The following is a 12,926-nucleotide window of genomic DNA, read 5'->3' as shown; positions in this document are numbered from 1 at the left end:
CCCACAGCTATCCAACACACAGCCCACCAAGATGCCCCCTAATGGCTTTTTAAGATGTTCCACAGCTATCTTGAAGACCACCAAGATTCAACAGAATGGCTTTGAAGCCCACCAAGATGCCCCACAACAACTCTGAAGACCACCAAGATGTTCCACATCTACCTTGAACCCCACCCAGATGCCATGTGGTGATCTTGAAACCCAACCCAGTGTCCCACCGTGACCTTGAAACCCAACCCAGTGTCCCACCGTGACCTTGAAACCCAACCCAGTGTCCCACCGTGACCTTGAAACCCAACCCAGTGTCCCACTGTGACCTTGAAACCCAACCCAGTGTCCCACCGTGACCTTGAAACCCAACCCAGTGTCCCACCGTGACCTCGGAACCTCTCAGGACACCACACCAGGACCTCCCATCCCACCTGACGACCTCCTCTCCTTCCCCAACTCCCCATATACCTTGAGCTTCTGGGGGTGCTCCCTGCTGAGGCTGAGGCTGATGTTGTAGACACTCAGGGTGACCTCCTTGGTGAAGGACACCGCCCGGCTGCCCCGGTGGTCGTTCTCCACGGTGACGTTGAAGGGGACAAGCCCGGGGGGGTGGGGGGAGCAGAGAGCAGCCAACTGGTAGACACAGCTCCCCATGAAGTCGAAGCGGTGCCCGTCGAAGGTGGTGTAGTGGGGGTCCCCACTGGCCACGCAGACCAAGTGCTTGGTGGCCACGCATCTCCTGGTCCCTTCCACCAGGAGACACTTCTCCCCATCCCGACACTTCCCAGGTTGGCAGAGGACGATGCCCAACGTGGGGTCGCAGCGGCAGCGGCGCTGACACGTCGTGTCCCCCCAGAACTCTTGGCCCGGGGGGTGGTAGCGACCGTCGTGGGTGCAGCCACACTGGGCCAGGGCCACGCAGAGGCCGCCGCTGAGGACGTGGCCGGGGTCACAGGCACAGGTCTCCAGGCAGGGGTGGGGACACGTGGCCGGAGCTTCAGGATCAGAGCAGGTGGCGGGACAAGCAGAGCCACAGGGTTCGTAGTGACTGTTGGGGGGGCAGGGCAGGGCTGGGGGGGAGGAGGGGGTCAGACACCACATGACCTTGTCCCATGACCTTCACCTATGACCACACCCCATGGCCTCCCACCGTGACATTGTCCCGTGATCTCACTCCATAACTTCCCCCATGACCTCCTCCGTGACCTCTCTCCATGACCTTCCCCCATGACCTCCCACCATGACATTGTCCCATGACTTCACCCCATGACCTCCCCCCATGACCTTTTGCCATGACTTCACCCCATGACCTCCCCCCATGACCTTGGAATCCTTCCTCCTGGATCATCCCCAAGATGGATCTCACCCCACATCCCCCCCATTCCTCCAGCCCTTCCCACCCCTTCCCCCAAACCCCCTTTTTTCACCCCGAAACCCTTTCCCCTCCCCCCAGCTTACGACATTTGGCCGGGGTCCTCCAGTCCTCCACGGCGGCCCCGCTTCTCCTGCAGGTGACAGCGTAGGAGTCCAGCACCTGGCACAGGACCTGCTGTGCCCCCCCACTCATGCAGACGTCATAGAGGCAGTTCCGGTAGAAGTCCCTTGGGTTGATGATGTCATGACAAGCCCGGAAAGGCCCTTGGAACCTTTTCTTAAGGAGGCCACAGTACTGGTTGCCACCATAAAGCTCTTTCTTATCCTCGGGGCAAACGGGGCAAGAACCTTCGCAGTGATCCCAACAAAAAGGGTCGTCGTCATCGTCGCTTGAGGTTCTCCAGGTGCTGGCCCAGGCCACCAAAGTGGGGACATCCTGGCCGGGGACGTCGTCGTGAGGACGGAGGTTGAAGTCGCCGCAGAGGCCGCGGACGTGGCGGTGGTAGGAGCTGGGCAGGTCCAGCAGGAGGTGCCAGCGCCAGTCGTAGGTGACGCGGAGCCCGAACGGCGCCTCCAGCACCGCGCGGCCCCCGCGCTGCAGCCCCCGCAGCCGCCCCCCGGCCAGGGCCACGGGCAGCAGGGCCACCTCCCCGTCCACCTGCAGGACATGGAGGGGGACACCCACACCAGGGGTCAGTGGAGGAAGAAGGGGGGGACCCGCCCAGGGTGTGGTGGGTGTTGGGGGGGCTACCAGAGGGTGCAAACCTACCCAGGTGGCCACCCAATCCAGCCCGAGGGTTTGCCCACCCTGCTTTGAGGTCCCTTGGAGACCACCTGAAGGCATCTTTGGGCTTCCCCAAGGGGCAGGAACTACCCTCTGAAGGGGCTGGCCACCCTCCACCCCCCATGGGGTTGTCCCCCTTGCTTTGAGGTCCTTTGGAGACCACCTGAAGGCATCTTGGGGGAGTCTGGGCTTCTCCAAGGGGCAGGAACCACATCCTGCAGGGTGCAAACCCTCGCAGGTGGCCACCGACCAGCCCCCATGGGGTTGTCCCCTCAGCTCTGAGATCACTTGGAGACCTTGGAGACCACCTGAAGGCACCTCTGGGCTTCTCTAAGGGACAGGAACCACCCCCTGCAGGGTGCAACCCCCCCAGATGTCCCCTACAACCCACCAGGGGGGTTGTCCCCCTTGCTCTGAGGCTCTTTGGAGACCACCTGAAGGCATCTTGGGCGGGTTTGGGCTTCCAAAACGTTTGGGAGGAGATGGAGGAATGAGAGGAGGTTGGTGGAAAACACGGTGGGGAAAGCCCTGGTTTTCCCTCCAACTCACCCGGATTTTTCCCACTTCCCCCTGGTGGATGGAGACCTGGTGGCCATAGACCTTGACCTTGACCAAGCTGATGTAGGAGATGGACTTCACCCCATCCTGGATGGAGTTCTTGGCCTCCACCTTGAAGGGCTCCAAGGTGGTGTCGTTCCCATAGGACTCAGCCATGGTGTAGGTGCAGGTGCCTTCAAAGTCAAAGTCCAGCCCATCGAAGGTGTGGTAGTGAGGGTCCCCCCACGCCCAGCAGGTGGCAACCAGGGATGGGACACACTTGGCTTGGCCATCCTTCAGGTGGCACCTCTCCTTGGAGCGGCAGCCGAGGGCTTTGCAGGGGTCTGGAAGGAGGAGAAGCCATGGGAGGAATCGTGGGAGAACCCATGGGAAAAATTGTGGGAGAAACCATGGGAGGAACCACAGGAGAACCCACGGGAGAAGCCATGGGAGAAACCCATGGAAGAAACCACAAGAGAATCCATGGAAGAACCACTGGGAGAACCCAAGGGAGGAACCATGGGAGAAACTGCTGGAGAAGCCATGGGAGAACCTATGGGAGGAACCACTGCAGAACCCACGGGAGAACCCATGAGGGAAACCACTGAAGAACCATGGGAGAACCCACTGGAGAACCTATGGGGGAAACCATGGGAGGAACCACTGGAGAACCCATGGGAGAACCTATAGGAGGACCCACGGGGGTGCCCTGGTGAGGAGCACCAGGCTCTGCTCCCACCCCCGGGAGGTGTTTCTGGGGGGTCCCCTGTCCTGGGGCGCCCCCGGGTGGTCTCACCGTTGTTGACGCAGCTCCTGACGCCGTCGATGACGTCACAGGTCTCGTCGGCGGTGGGGCGGGGGGGGCAGCAGCGGTTAGTGGGGGTCTCAGGACTAACAGGAATAATAGTAACAACAGCACTTATATAATATAAATATTATATCATTATATCTCGTATATCATTATATATACTAACATATACAATATTACTATTAACGTATATTAATTATATTAATACTTAATATAGTAATTGTATAACTATATAACTAAAATAATAGTAATATAATTATATCAATAATTAATCCAATTGGTCAACTATATTAACATTAATTATACTTTAATATTAAAATAATTTATACATTATATATTTATCTATTTATGTAAATTGAAACATAATATAAATTAATATCAAATTTCATACAGTGGTATTATATAATATTGTAATATGGCATATAGTGTTGATATTTATTATCTATTACAAGACACATTTTTAAAAATTATATACAATATATTATCGCTAATTATACTAATAATTCATAAATAATAGTACTGGATAGTAAATGCTTAGTAATTATTATTTTATTGTTAATAATTTTAATATTAATAAAATTAATAATTAAAACAAATGGAAGCAGCCCCAGGTCCCCCCCCAAAAAAAACAAATTTGAGGATTTTGAGGTTGGTTGTTTTGGTTTTATTCAGACCTTCAGATACCAAATGGTGGGAAAGCCCCAAATGGCCCCAAAATGGCCCCCAAGTGTCGGAGGGAGGTACCTGGTAGTAGGTCCCGTTCTGGAAGCAGCCGCACTGGCCCCGCGGGACGCAGCCGTGGGTGGTGAAGAAGGTCCCCGGGGGGCACTGGCAGCCCTCCAGGCAGGTCTGGGGACACGTGGTGGCATCTGCCAGGCTTGGGCAGGTCCTGGAGCAGTGGTTGGTGCAGAGGGTGTAGGTGCTGTTGGGGGGGCAGGGCAAGGCTGGAGGAGACAGGGGGAGGAGGAGTTGGGTGGGAGGAACTCCAGGAGGTGGGGGAAGAGGAGAAGGTGTTGGGTGGGACCAGGGTTGGACCTCCCAGTGGGTGAAGAGCCAACCAGTTGGGTGTTGGGGACCAGAAAGCCAATGGTGTCCTGGGTGTGTCACCAGCAGCATGACCAGAAGGTCACAGGAGGGGATTGTCCCTCTTTGCTCTGGTGAGACCCTGCCCTGGAGAACTGGGACCAGTTCTGGGGGCCCCAGCACAAGAAGATGGAGGTGACAGAGCAGGTCAAGAGGAGGCCATGGAGGTGACCCAAGGGCTGGAGCAGCCCTGATCTAGAGACAGGCTGGGAGAGTTGGGGTGTTTGGAGAAGACAAGGCTCCAGGGAGACCTTGGAGAACCTTCCACCACCTCAAGTACCTTCAAATACCTCCAGGAGGTACCTCGAGCACCTGAAGTACCTTCAGATACCTCCTGTAGGAACAATCTGGTCTAGTGGGAGGTGTCTCTTCCCATCCAGGTGGTGGCCTTGAAGATGGCCTTGAAGGCCCCTCCAACCCAAACCATTCCATGATCCCATGATTCTATGATCTCCACTCACGGCAGAAGGATGGTCTTCTCCAAGCCTTGATGACCACCCCGGCGTGCTGGCAGGCGGTGGCGTAGCTCTGGATGCTCCTGCAGAGGACCTGGGTGTCCCCTTCAGCCAGACAGAGGTCATGGACACAGGATTGGAAGTAGAAGTTGGGGTCAATGAGGTGGTGGCAGGAGCTGAAGGGACCATCGGGGACCTTGAGAAGGCCACAGTAGTTGGGTGTCTGGAGGGCCACCACCTTCTCCTCTGTGCAGGTGGGACAGGTGGCCTTGGGACAGTCTTCACTGCAAGGGACATCAGTTGTTCTCCAGGCAGAGCTGAAGGCCACCATGTTGGGGGCCTCTTGGCCACCAGGGAGGAGGAGATCATCGTCGCGTTGCCCGTTGTAGTTGCCGCAGAGGCCACAGAGGTGGCCCTGGAAGGTCTGGGGGACGGTGACCATCACGTGCTGGAGAAGGTCATAGAGGATGACGAGGCCAAAGTCGGTCTGGAGCAGGACACCCATCCCATGGTGGTGTACCTGGACACGCCCCTCGCTCAGGATGGCCGGGAGGTTGTGGGAGATGGAGTCCACCTGCGGGAGAAACCCTCCAATGCGCTTCAAGGATGCTATGAGGAGACCTTGGAGGTTCCAACCATGGAGGTTGGAAGGTCTAACCTTCAGATACCTCCAGGAAATACCTCCAGCACCTCAAGTACCTTCAGATACTTCCAGTAGGTTCCTCCAGAACCTCAAGTACCCTCAGATACCTCAGCAGATACCTCTGGTACCTGAAGTACCTTCAGATACCTCCAGGAGGTACCTCCAACACCTGAAGTACCTTCAACTTGGTCAACTTGTTGACTAATTGGTAGTCCCAGTTTGAAGGTGGAAGGCAAACTGGGGATGGGCATGGCTTTGTCTTGGAGATGAGGGGGAGGTCTCTGGACCACCAAGCCCAGACCTGCTGTGGTGGTTCCCCTCCCACCTTGTGTCAAAGCCAACATGAGCTCATGGGCTTGGACAACCTACAAGGATGATCTAGATCATCTTTAAGGTCCCTTCCAACCCAAGCTATTCCATGATGATGGATCACCATGTGTGGACCTACCACAATCATGTTCCTCTTGCCTCATGAGCCCATAGACTTTGCCACCAGCATATCTGGACCCAGAGAGAGGTGGACCACAAAGTACCACCTTACCATGACAGCTCCTCTCTTGCCTTATGTCAAGGTCAACGTGAGCCTGTAGATATTTGCACTCAAAGAGCTGGACCACCAAGCCCAGACCTACCATGGTGGCTCCCCTCCCACCTTGTGTCAAGGACAACATGATCTCATGGGCCTGGACACCCTACAAGGATGATCTAGATCTTTAAGGTCCCTTCCAACCCAAACCATTCCATGATGGTGGACCACCACATGAGGACCTACTACAACTGTCCTTTTTGACTCATGGCAGAGTCAGTATGAGACTTTGCCACCAGCATGTCTGGACCCAGAGAGAGATTGGCCATGAAGTGCCACCTCACCATGACAGCTCCTCTCCTGCTTCGTGTGAAGGTCAACATGAGCCCGTAGACCTCAACGGACAAGGCTTGGATCCCAGAGACCTTCCTCTTCTGCCGTGGGTCCTTCTCAATGGTCACCACAAAGGAGTTGACATCCTCACCAGCACAGGTCTCCGTGAGGATGTAGGAGCAGGTGCCCGAGCTGTTGAAGGCCACCCCATCGAAGGACACGTAGCTGCGGTCACCGGTGGCCACACAGGTCCCGAGGGTGGCAGGTGGGCACTGGAAGACCCCATCAATGACTTCTCCTTCACCACCTCCAGGACACAGGGGTTTTTGGCAGTCCACCACACCGCCAGCCCGGCACTGACACTGCTCCTGCTTGCTGGGGTAGAAGGTCTCCTCCAGTTGGTAGTAGAAGCCCTGGTGGTGGCACCCGCAGAGGGACCTGGGGACACACTGGTCACCGCTGAGCACGAAGCCGCGGTCACAGGCGCAGCCCTCGCGGCACCGGCCCCAGCGCCGCGCCGGGACGGGAACACCAGGGCAGGTCTGGTCACAGTCCTGGTGGCAGAGCTCGTAGTGGCTGTTGGTGGGACACAAAACACCTGGCAGGAGACAAGGAGAAGAGTCAGGAGCTGGAGCTGGTGATTGGTGGGAAATGAGGGACTTGGGGCCCAGAATGGTTCAGGTTGGAAAAGACCTTTGAGGTCATTGCATCCAACCACTAACCCAACTCTACCAACCATAAACTCTACCAACCCTTAACCCAACTCTATAAACCATTAATCCAACTCTACCAACCATTAATTCTACCAACCCTTAACCTGACTCAACCAACCCATAACCCAGCTCAACCAGCCCTTAACTCTTCCATAACCCAATTCAACCAACCCAGAATCCAACTCAACTAACCCATAACCCAACACAACCAACTCATAACTCAACCAACCTCTGAGGAACAAAGATGGGGACTAAAAGAGTTTTGCTGCAGGAATCGCAACAAGAAGTGGGAGGTTTGGGGGTTTCCAATGATTTTTTGGGTTGGTTTTGGGTTTTTTTTTAAGACAAAACCCTCAAAGCCCCAAAACCTGAAGAAATGAGCCCAACTCACTGCAGAACTTCTCCGTCCTCCATGTCCCCACAGATACACCCTCAGCTTGGCAGGCGGCGACGTAGCGGGCGATGATGGGGCAGATCATGTCCTCCTGCTCTGGGAAGAGGCAAAGATCATGGAGGCAGCTTTGGAAGTAGCTCTTGGGGTCCACGTGGATGTGACAAGCTCCAAAAGGTCCATCCTCTTCCAGGATGATCCCACAACCCATCTCGGAGGCCTCCTGTTGGCGCTGAGCAGCCGCCATGGTGGGACATTCCACCTTGGACAGCTCCAGGCAGCCCGGGGGGGTCGTCACCCTCCAGCTGCGCCCCAAGGTGTCCGGATGTGACGTCACCCGCCCGTTCCTCGTCTTCATCTCATCATCTGCTTTGCCGTTGAAGTTGCCACAGAGGCCACACAAGGTGCTGGTGTAGGTGCTGGGCACCCTCACGGTCACTTGGCTCCTCCAATCATAGGTGAGAGTGAGGCCAAAGTCGGTCTCCACCACAGCTTCCAGCCCACCTCTGGAGATGGAGATCCTCCTGTCCTTGGCCTGGTATGGTAGGTTGGCCAACTGGTCGTTGACCTGGGGACACAAAAATAGATTTATAAAAAAGAATAAAATATCTATTTCTTGGACATTTTGGAACGTGGAGGATGTGAAGAGCATGGAGGTTGGATGGAGAAGTGGGACATGGAAGGTGGGGCAACAAGGAGAATGTGGAGAGCATAGAGGTCGGAGGGAGAAGTGGGATGTGGAGGTTGGGGTGAGGAGGACAACACAGAGAACATGAAGGGTGGATGGAGAAGTAGGACAAAGAGGTTGGGGCAAGGAGGAGAATGTGGAAAACATGGAAGTTGGATGGAGAAGTGGGACATGGAGGGTGGGGTGAGGAGAACAGGAGAGCATGGAGGTTGGATGGAGAAATGAGACAAGAAGGTCGGGGTTAGGAGAACATGGAGGTTTGATGGAGAAGTGGGACGTGGAGGTTGGAGTGAGGAGAATATGGAGAATGCGGAGGTTGGATGGAGAAGTGGGACATGGAGGTTGGGCCAAGGAGGAGAATCTGGAGGTCAGATGGAGAAATGTGACAAAGAGGTTGGGGTGAGGAGGACAATATGGAGAACATGGAGGTTGGATGGAGAACTGAACTCACCAGGACCTTGCCAGGGTTCTCCTGGCTAATCACAATAGTTTGACCATAGACTTTGACCATCACGACAGCTATAGAGGCCAGAAAATGCTTGTCCTGGTGCCCATTCTGCACCAACACCTGGAAGTCCACCAGGCCTCGGCTCTTCCTGCACAACCCCACCAGCTGGTAGACACAGGTGCCCTGGAAAACGAACCTCCCACCATCGAAGGTCTCGTAGTGGGTGGCACCAGTGGCCGTGCAGGTCCCGTAGCTCCTGGGGTAGCACCCTCGGATGCCCCTCTCCACCCGGCACTCTTGGCCAGCCTGGCACCTCCCCTGGTGACACGTGGACCTCCTGGACCTCGCGTGGCAGACGCAGCGTTTGGTGCAAGTGGTGTCACCCCAAAATTCCTCACCGGGGCCGTAGAGGAGGCCTTCAAAGACGCATCCGCACTGGTCCTGGGGGATGCACTGGTGGGCATCCAGGACGAGGCCCTCCTGGCACTGGCAGGTCTCCAGGCAGGGGGTGGTGGGACAGGTGGGTGGGGTGGTGGCCACGTTGCAGGTGGAGGGGCAGGGGGAGCCGCAAGAGGTGTAGGTGCTGTTCTGTGGGCAGGAGAGAGCTGGGGAGAGGGGACATGTGGACATGGTGGGATGGAGGCACCATGGTCGTGGTGACATGGTGGTCTCGGTGGTATGAGACACTGAGGTCATGGTGGGGTGGGGACACCATGGTCATGGTGAGATGAAGGCACAACGGGCATGGTGGGATGAGACACCATGATCATGGTGGGATGGAGACACCATCACCATGGTGGGATGGAGACACTGTGGTCTTGGTGGGGTGGGGACACCATAGTCATGGTGAGATTGAGACATTGTGATCATTGTGGGACGAGGACACCATGGTGGTTGGGGTCACCATGGTCATGGTGCGACTGGAACACCATGGTCCAAGGACTCCTTGGACCTTCTGCATGGACATGTGTCTGGAGCCCACACAGACTTTCTAGACTTCCAGCAGAGACTTTTTGGAAGTCTCAAAGGACTTTCTGGACCTTTCAAACAGAATTTTGGAACTTGGGCTTTCTGGAGTTTCTGCTGGAACTTTCCACGTGGAATTTCTGGATGTTCCAACTTTCTGGAGTTTCCATGGACTTCCTGGAGTCTACATGGTGGTTGTGGGCTTCCTCCTTGGACGTGCTGCCATGACCCCTTCCATCTCATGACTCTGCACACTTGGAACCTACAGACCATCCAGGTCCACCCTTGGACACCCTCAAACCCACTCAGATCTACCTTGTGTGAGACCTCAGGAGCTCCCAGGAGAGACAAGCCACCCCATTGGTGCCCCTTTTAGGCCCAGTTGCTGCTCATCTCCACCCCATCCCACCTTAATGTCTCCTTAATTAAGGTCCAGGTGCCCCACCCACCCAACGAGGAGGATTTTTCCATCAACCAGGAGCTACTCACCACAATGTGCCGGTGTCCTCCAATCAGAAAGGGTTATTCCCTCCTCCTGGCAGTGGTGGGCGTAGGTCTCCAGGGCTTGACACAGCTTGGCCTGGAGGCCGTGGCTGGCGCAGAGGTCATGGACACAGTTCTCCAGGTAGACCTCAGGGTTGATGAGGCCGTGGCAGCTCTCGAAGGGTCCTGGCTGTTGGGTGAGCAACCCACACCACGTGTCCCCCTTGTAGGTGGCCTCCTCAGCTGGTTGGCACCTCCCACAGGCCCCATTGCAGTTGTCCTGGCAGCACCTGCTCTCATTGGCCACCTTCCAGCTCTGGCCAAGCTCCACCAGGTCCTGCACCAACTGACCATCAGGCTTGAGGGCATCATCCCGGGGGTCCCCGTTGCTGTTGCCACACAACCCGCACACTTTGCCTGAGAAGGTCCTGGGGAGTGTCACCACCACGTGGTCGGCCCAGTCATAGAGGACCTTCAAATGGAAGCTGGTCTGGAGCTGCAGGAACTTGCCCTTCTGCTGGAGGTGGAGCTTCCCATCAGCGAGGGAGATGGGGAGGCGGGAGCGGAGGTTGTTCACCTGCAGGAGGAAAAAAACCCATGAGAACCAAGCAAGTCACCTCAGGAATGGGGCAAAGAATTGAGGATTTGGAGCTTTGAGGTGTCTGTTTGCAAGAGATGGTGCTGCAGGAGCATCAGCCACTCATGGAGGTCAAATTGTAGGATCATTGAAGTTGGAGAAGACTTTTGAGATCATCATTAAATACATCTTCAACTCATGAATGACAAGTGGTAGAGTTGCTGATGTTGGAGAAGACCCGTAAGATCTTTGTAACTACATCATTGACTCATGGATGGCAAATTGTAGAGTCATTAAGGTTGGGGAAGACCCTTGAAATCTTAATTAACTACATCGACTCATGGATGACAAATGTTAGGGTCTTTAGGTTGGAGAAGACCCTTAAGGTCATTGGTAACTTCATCAGACTCATAAATGACAATTTTTTTAGTTTTTAGTTTGGAGAAGACCCCTGAGATCTTCATAACTATGTCATCAACTCACATTCAGTGAATCATGGAGTCGTTGCAGTTGGAGAAGACCCTTACGATCATTTTTAACAAGGTCATCAACTCATGTGTGACAAATTGTAGAGTCTGTAGTTGGAGAAGACCCTCAAGACCATCGTTATCTCCATCATCCCAGTGCAACCCTGCAGCATCCCTTTGGATCTGGTACCTCTTGTCCTCACCTACCCTCACAAACCCCTTTTCCAACCTGACCACCACCACGGTCAGGTCGTAGACGTGGACAGTCACAGAGCCAACAGGGGACAGTTGTGGGTTGTCCCTGTCCTCTTTTTGTACTTCGATGCTGAAGATGGGCAGGTTGGGGTCGGGGTCACAGCTCTTGGTCAAGACGTAGGTGCAGGTGCCCATGAAATCAAAGCTTTTCCCATCGAAGGTGTGGTAGTGGGGGCCACCAGAAGCCCAGCACCTGGTGGTCTCAGGGATGCATGTGGCATGGTCGTCCACCACCTCACACTTCTTGCAGCCCAGGTCTTTGCAGGAAAGCGAAGGAGAAACTGCAAAGCAACCAACAAAGGAAGGTTAAAAAAAAAAAACCACCTTGTGGATGGTCAGCATGGAGAAGACCTGGCCATGAGTTGACCCAACTTACTGGTGGCGCAAAGACCAGCGAAGCCAAACCCCAGGTAGCTCTCGTAGCCAAAGACCAGGAGCCCAAAGGGTGTCTCTGGGTGCTCAGCGCTCTTGATCTCCCCACTCCTTCTCATGGTGATCGTGGCCCAGGAGAAACTGGTGCCAGGGATCTCTTGCCAGGAGATGGTTCTGTCCATCTTCCGGTTGAGGGTGATGGCGCTGGCGTCGGCGCTTGGGGCGACGAGGGTCACGTGGTTGTAGAAGCCATTCAGGCTGCTGACGTGGTAGGAGGTGCAGTGGGTGGAGATGGGTGGGATGTTGAGGAGAAAAGGGTCTATCTTTGAGAAACCCGTGAAGAAATAAACCACCTGGAGCCCAAACGAAGCGCTGAGGTAAAGAGGAACCTTGCGGCCCATCTCAAGCTTGAGGACCTCCCCGGCCTCCACACTCTTGGTGTGAACCACCTCCCCCTGGCTGTAGGTGATGGAGCCTTTGTTGGCTGCCACCACGTAGGTGAAGTCCACATTGGTCTGCAGGGGGTTGGGGGGCACCACGTAGGTCGTCCCCCAGCTGACCACGGGCAGAAGCTGCTCCACCACAAAGTCACAGCCCGAGTTGATCTTCACACAGGTGTGGCCACTGAGAACGGCCACCACGTTGTCCGAGGTGACCTCGGTGCCCGTGAGGTCGTCGCTGCTCTGGAGCTGGAGGCTCTGGTAGGCATCTAAGGAGACTTGGAGGGTGGAGCCAGGTGGATGGGTCCTCCCTTCATAGTTGAGCTTGCCCTTGGGTAGGATGGAAACGGTGGCCGGGGTCTTCCCAGCAGCCACCACAAACTCCTTCAACCCTTCCTTCCTGTTGTCCTCCGGCGTCACCACGTAGTACTTGGTGCCCAGCTTCCCGACGGGCAAGACGGTGGTGGCCCCCACGGTGTATCCCTTGTAGTTGACCCAAGCCACCGAGATGTCCCGGGTGGCCTGGATCCAGATGACCTTGCGGGTGAGGTGGCTGCTGGCCAGCTCCAGCTCGCCGGGCACGCGGAAGGAG

At 55.5% G+C, this 12,926-nt stretch overlaps 1 protein-coding gene across 1 annotated transcript in view; it reads right to left on the bottom strand.

Annotated features, from left to right (window-relative positions):
- Positions 1–459: 459 nt before the first annotated feature.
- The window catches only part of LOC104395377 (IgGFc-binding protein-like), a gene marked incomplete at its 3' end in the record, with an annotated part of 14,446 nt that continues 1,979 nt past the window's right edge, over positions 460–12,926 (bottom strand). The window contains exons 3-14 of the mRNA XM_010005067.1: positions 11,899–12,904; positions 11,475–11,803; positions 10,230–10,800; positions 8,778–9,379; positions 7,639–8,206; positions 6,546–7,132; positions 5,039–5,606; positions 4,239–4,438; positions 3,483–3,570; positions 2,699–3,030; positions 1,450–2,023; positions 460–1,061 (exon numbers count right to left, since the gene is read on the bottom strand). Of these exons, the coding sequence (XP_010003369.1) occupies positions 460–1,061; positions 1,450–2,023; positions 2,699–3,030; positions 3,483–3,570; positions 4,239–4,438; positions 5,039–5,606; positions 6,546–7,132; positions 7,639–8,206; positions 8,778–9,379; positions 10,230–10,800; positions 11,475–11,803; positions 11,899–12,904 (6,027 nt within the window). The remainder of the gene's footprint in view (positions 1,062–1,449; positions 2,024–2,698; positions 3,031–3,482; positions 3,571–4,238; positions 4,439–5,038; positions 5,607–6,545; positions 7,133–7,638; positions 8,207–8,777; positions 9,380–10,229; positions 10,801–11,474; positions 11,804–11,898; positions 12,905–12,926) is intronic.

The sequence above is a fragment of the Chaetura pelagica genome, unplaced genomic scaffold, assembly GCF_000747805.2.
Source record: "Chaetura pelagica isolate M959 unplaced genomic scaffold, ChaPel_1.0 scaffold279, whole genome shotgun sequence".
Classification (NCBI taxonomy): domain Eukaryota; kingdom Metazoa; phylum Chordata; class Aves; order Apodiformes; family Apodidae; genus Chaetura; species Chaetura pelagica.
The sequence above is the reverse complement of the archived record's forward strand: the minus strand, read 5'-3'. Positions and strand labels throughout refer to the sequence as shown.